The following is a 5,479-nucleotide window of genomic DNA, read 5'->3' as shown; positions in this document are numbered from 1 at the left end:
GAGAGAGAGAGAGAGAGAGAGAGAGAGAGAGAGAGAGAGAGAGAGAGAGAGAGAGAGAGAGAGAGAGAGAGAGAGACCCCTTGCATATTAAATATTATTTATTTAAAAAAAAGTAATTAAATACCTCATAAATGGTCCCTGTGTAGTGAAATGATAAAAATGCCCCTGACTTAACGGCTAAATGGTAACGGAGTTAGCCGAAAGGACTAAATGTTAAAAGTTTTGAAACCACAGGGACGATCCGTGATGTTTTTATAAATTAGGGACAAAATTTGATATTTTCGAAAATCATTTGACCATTTTTAAAGTTTTGGCAGAAATAAATAATAGAATGTTTCTATTAATATATTGTTATGATTATAAGAAGTGTATTTATGTTACCATTTATATTGGAGGAACTTTTTTTACAACACGAGTGACTTTTTTAAAACAAAAAACTTTGCAAAACTGGCTTCGTGTTAATTTTTTTTGCCATTCATGAATGTTTTTCGTAGATAAAATAAAATATAATGATTTTTCGTTATTTAATATGTATTTTTGCAGAATAATACAAACTGTGCTGGAAAATGAATAAATTTATAAAATAGTAATAATTCAAAGTTTTTTTTATTAAAGTTATTCGAAATTTATCAAATTGTTGTAATTTTATAAAATTTACTTTATGAAATGGATGATTAAATAGTTTATTGGATTATCGACTTTTTGTTCAATCTCGTAAAGAGTCCTATGAACTTGCTCACTACATGAGGGTTGAAAGTGTAAATAAACGATACCATTGATGTGCGTGTTAATCAGCATCGTCTCGTTCCGGTGATTCCAGAGTTTAGACGATGATCACTTCACTGAATCTGCGGCGGATTTCGTGCCCTGCCATCAAACTGGATTACGGCCAACAGTTTACCGGCAACGCCGTCACTCTCCATCCTTCCAACTTCCGCCGTCGACAACCGCACAACTGGCGCCTCGCTTCTCTTTCTACAAATTCAACCACTTCGTCCTCGTTCGAGCCTTCTGTTGCTTCTTCCACTACCTTCATTTCCTCCGTAGGATCTCCACCTTCGTCGCTTCCCTCGCTATCGCAATGGAACCTTACCCAACGTCACATCCTCGTCCTCAATTTCATCGCTTGTGCGGTATCACTTTATCTTTCCTCTATTTTTTTTTGCAATGTAATTCTTCAAATAATTTGCTATCGTTTGAAATTACTATGGATTTCATTTTCCATGAATTTCAAGTTAAGGGCCTGTGATTGTGGGTATTTGTGTCTCAAGAATGCTGGCCTCTGAGTTTGTTTTCCCCTAATGCTTATAAATGATAATCGTGAATCCTTTGGTGACAAAATTGGCTGTGAATTGGAATTGTGCTTGGGGTTTACATCTTTGATGTGAATTAAGTTAACTGTAGATGCCTAGAGTGAGTGTGTAACCCTTCAATTCCCAAAAAAATGAGCTACATTTTGATTTACAAAATCTATATGAGTTTTGTCAAACATAAAGGAATTCAGAGAGAAAAGTGTTTCAACTGATATGATGCTAGGTCTTGATCATTAACTATTTATAACTCCTTAGTCATTAACTCCTATTCTGCAGACAGCGATCTCAGCTACTTGGCTTTTCTGCTCTGCAATTCCTACACTTCTGGTTAGTTCTTGGAATCTTGAACTTTTTACCTTGCTGTTTACAATCATTTACAACTAGCATATACTACTATAGTTTTCCAGTTTTATCCTTTAACATAATTCCTGTACTCGAGTGTGATAATCTTTGTTTGTCCTGACATTGTCTCATTTGCACCAACACATGGCTGATAAACATGACACAAATACCTTTTTTTACACAAGAAACACGTTTTCTAGGCTATTTCTAATGATATAGACGAGGAGGGCATTAACGTCTTTTGCACAATCGAGAGATGAAGAACGAGTCTATGTCCCATCTTTTCTGTGGGCAGCAAAAGCAAACGAAATTTGAGGCTAAATATGTTGACCATTTACTCCTGTTTTGACTCTCCAATTTGGTTGACTGAATTCAGGCTTTTAAAAGGGCAGCAGAATCTCTTGAAAAACTGCTTGATGTTACTAGGGAAGAGCTTCCTGACACAATGGCTGCTGTTCGTTTATCAGGAATGGAAATCAGTGACTTAACAATGGAGCTCAGTGATTTAGGGTTAGCATTAGCATTAGCATTCTTTTTTTCCCATTAAGTTATGTCTGGATAAAAAAGAAACAAGCAGCATAGTCAACTCTGATATTTCTGCAGGCAGGAGATAACACAAGGTGTTAAAAGCTCCACCCGTGCAGTTCGTTTGGCTGAGGAAAGATTGAGGCGATTGACAAACATGAATCCATCAGGTTAGTTGTTATTTGTTAGTAATATATTCTCAACATCATTCCTAGTCCTACACACAAGGGTGAAATGGTCATTTCCTCTCTCTTTAATACAAATATCATTTATTCATTTAACACTTTATCCAACTACTTTTTTTTTTGAGTAAATTACACGAATGGTCCTTATGGTTTAGGGTAATTTGCGTGTTTGGTCCCTAACTTATTTTTTTAACTCGGAAGGTCCCTACACTTTGTTTTTGTTGCGCGCTTGGTCCCTGTCTTTTCTAAAAAGACTATTTTGCCCTTGATTTTTTAACTTATTTAAATAAGGTGGAAGTAGGGTTGGGGTGTGTTTATTTAAATAAATTAAAAAATAAAGGCAAAATAGTCATTTTAGGTAAGATAGGGACCAAGCACGTAACAAAAACAAATAGTAGGGACCTTCCATGTTAAAAAAATAAGTTAGGGACCAAACACGTAAATTACCCTAAACCATAGGGACCATTCGTGTAATTTACACTTTTTTTTTTCCATTGTTGTCCGGATAAAAAAAAATACAAATAACAAATAAAGGGTAAATTTGTAAAAAAGTTAGGGCTTCTCCAACCAACACCAAATCCCATTTTTTGCACCATCTTTTTTTCCAAACCAAAACCACTTGTAATATTATGTTATAAATTTACATTAATTAATTAATTTGGTTATAATTGTGTGTTAATATAATTTATAAAGTTAACGCAACAAAAAAGTTGCAAAAAAACTAACAATTGTAATGGGTATTTTTGAAAATCTATATAAGTTAAAAAAAAAGAAGAATATACGTTTTGGTGCAAAAAAATGTATTATGGGTTGAAAATGGTCTTAAAACTTACGGAGAAAATCTCCTTTTCTTGATTTTAGCTATTAAGTCGTTCTTTCTACATTTTGTAAAAGAACCAAAGATTAAGTCATATCCACATGAAGTCCATTAAGTCGAAAAGAAACAAGAGCTAAGTTTTACATCATCTTTACTTAGCATCAATGCAGGTGATGGTTCCAATGAAATCCACAGGACCAGTGGTAGCTAAAACAGCAAGAGGAATACGGGAAAACATTGTGAAAAGTCGTGCTTTCATGCAAATGTTTTTCACAATTACCCAATTTTCCAAAGTAGCTATTAAGTACTTAATATCTCGAGCAAAGTCAAAAGCTTGATAAGATGAGCAAACACTCATATATGCTTAATATAAGCTCTTGATGTAACTTCTTATTCAGAGTGGATTTTGACATATCTTGATCTTACAACCCGGTTTTTAACAGAAAATGCCCTAAAACTTGTTGAACGTGTCCTTAAAACCATGGTGTATTTTTTATTTTTTATTTATTTTTAATTTTTTTTATTTATATAACCCAATTCAAACAAAGTAAAGAGGTAAGTAATGATTTGATATTGACAAGGACTTAATGGTTGAAGTTATTTGTTTATGTATCTGTGTCATGGATTCTTGGATTTTTTTAAGGAAGTTGATGAAGTTAAAGCACATAATTGTAAGAAGAAAAAACAAATGGTTTACGGGATCTCAAATTTAGTACCCATGGTTTAAAATTTTCATAGATGATTTCTATGTTTTCAAAACTTTTGACGATTGATCTTTATTGCTAACCCCGTTATTTTTTTGTCCGTTAAATGAAGAGTATTTTCATCATTTCATTACTACAGGAATCATTTATGAAGTTTTTACTTACTTAAAAAAAATAAAAAAGAAAAAATAATTATTTAATATAAAAGGGTCTCTCTCAAAAAAATAAAAATAAAAATCCGTCACCCCTTTCTTCTTCTCCAACTCTCCTTTGACTTAAAAACACTTATATACACACTAAAATAAAAAACACACTATAGTTTGATAATCAACATGAAATAATCAATCACTTGAACAAGTTGTTGGATTTCCCCTTAGCAACTCTGTTTTTGTTTGAGAACGTCCACCTTTTTGTTTGGAAATGTCCACTTTTTTGAAGAGGCGATGATTTGACTACTACTCTGTTATGTTTTTATTTCGTTTTAGATCTGTAAATACAATTTTTCATATGGTTTCCATTCTAAACCTTTGAACCCCCGGGTCAATGTGTATGATCTGTTTGTGTGTTGTAAACTGGGCTGAACTTCCTGACAATGTTGTCAACAAAGCAAATTGATGATAGTGTTGGACTGATTCGCGAGGATGTGAAGGCGATGAACAGAGTATGTAAGTTTTTATTTTTATTTTTATTTTTATTTTTGAGAGAGAGAGAGAGAGAGAGAGAGAGAGAGAGAGAGAGAGAGAGAGAGAGAGAGAGAGAGAGAGAGAGAGACCCTTTTATATTAAATAATTATATTTTTATTTATTTATTTTTAAAATAAGGAAAAACTTCATAAATGGTCCTTATAGTAGTGAAATGACGAAAATACTCTTTAGTTAACGGACAAAAGATGACGGAGTTAGCAATAAGGATCAATCGTCAAAAGTTTTGAAAGTATAATGATCAACTATGAAGATTTTAAACCCGGGGGACAAAACTTCAGATCTGAAGAAACCACCAGGAGCATTTATGATGTTTTTTCTTGTAAGAAACAAAGTTTTATGATCAAGTAAAGAGCTATTCACTAATACAACTATATTTGACCATTTGAGAGTCAAATATACATACGTAGTTGACTATTTTTCTACTTTTCTTAGAAAATTATTACGATTAATGCGATATAGTATCTTTTGAGTTTGTGATGTACCATTTCCCAATAAAAAACATTGCTAGGTCTGCACGAGGTTGTATTATTTCGTGAGATCCCTCTTCCTGATAAAGTATATTATATTTTGGGAGTGATATACAAAGATGGTGATCTATCTATGACGAACAATATTTTCTCACACCAACATGTTGATATTATGGTATTATGTATAGAACCATATTAAAAAGACAGAGATCACTTATGATGGAGATGGCTATCCATCTAAACATCTATGAATTCATTAGTTATTGACATGAATATACATAACATACCAAAATTATCAAAAATAAACATAATAAATGTATTGTGGCAAAAACACTACATGTATTTTCACAAAAACCCACAACTACCATGACTAAACCAACTATAACCAAGACAACATCTATAAACTTTTGTTCTTTACACTG

General features: G+C 32.8%; 1 protein-coding gene across 2 annotated transcripts; it reads left to right on the top strand.

Moving 5' to 3' along the window:
* The first annotated feature begins 719 nt into the window (after positions 1-719).
* Positions 720-3,661, top strand: LOC111897306 (uncharacterized). 2 transcript variants are annotated; one of them, XM_023893262.3, is made up of 5 exons: positions 720-1,133; positions 1,590-1,640; positions 2,032-2,165; positions 2,259-2,350; positions 3,353-3,661. In XM_023893262.3, exons 1-5 carry the CDS (start codon positions 831-833, stop codon positions 3,391-3,393), a joined length of 621 nt encoding a protein of 206 aa, XP_023749030.1. In that variant the 5' UTR covers positions 720-830; the 3' UTR covers positions 3,394-3,661. The 2 variants fall into 2 exon arrangements, with proteins under 2 accessions (XP_023749030.1, XP_023749029.1); XM_023893261.3 differs by having other exon boundaries at positions 721-1,133; positions 3,342-3,661.
* Positions 3,662-5,479: the final 1,818 nt, after the last annotated feature.

Source organism: Lactuca sativa, chromosome 4 (assembly GCF_002870075.4).
Source record: "Lactuca sativa cultivar Salinas chromosome 4, Lsat_Salinas_v11, whole genome shotgun sequence".
Classification (NCBI taxonomy): Eukaryota; Viridiplantae; Streptophyta; class Magnoliopsida; order Asterales; family Asteraceae; genus Lactuca; species Lactuca sativa.
This window is presented reverse-complemented; position numbering and strand designations above follow the sequence as displayed.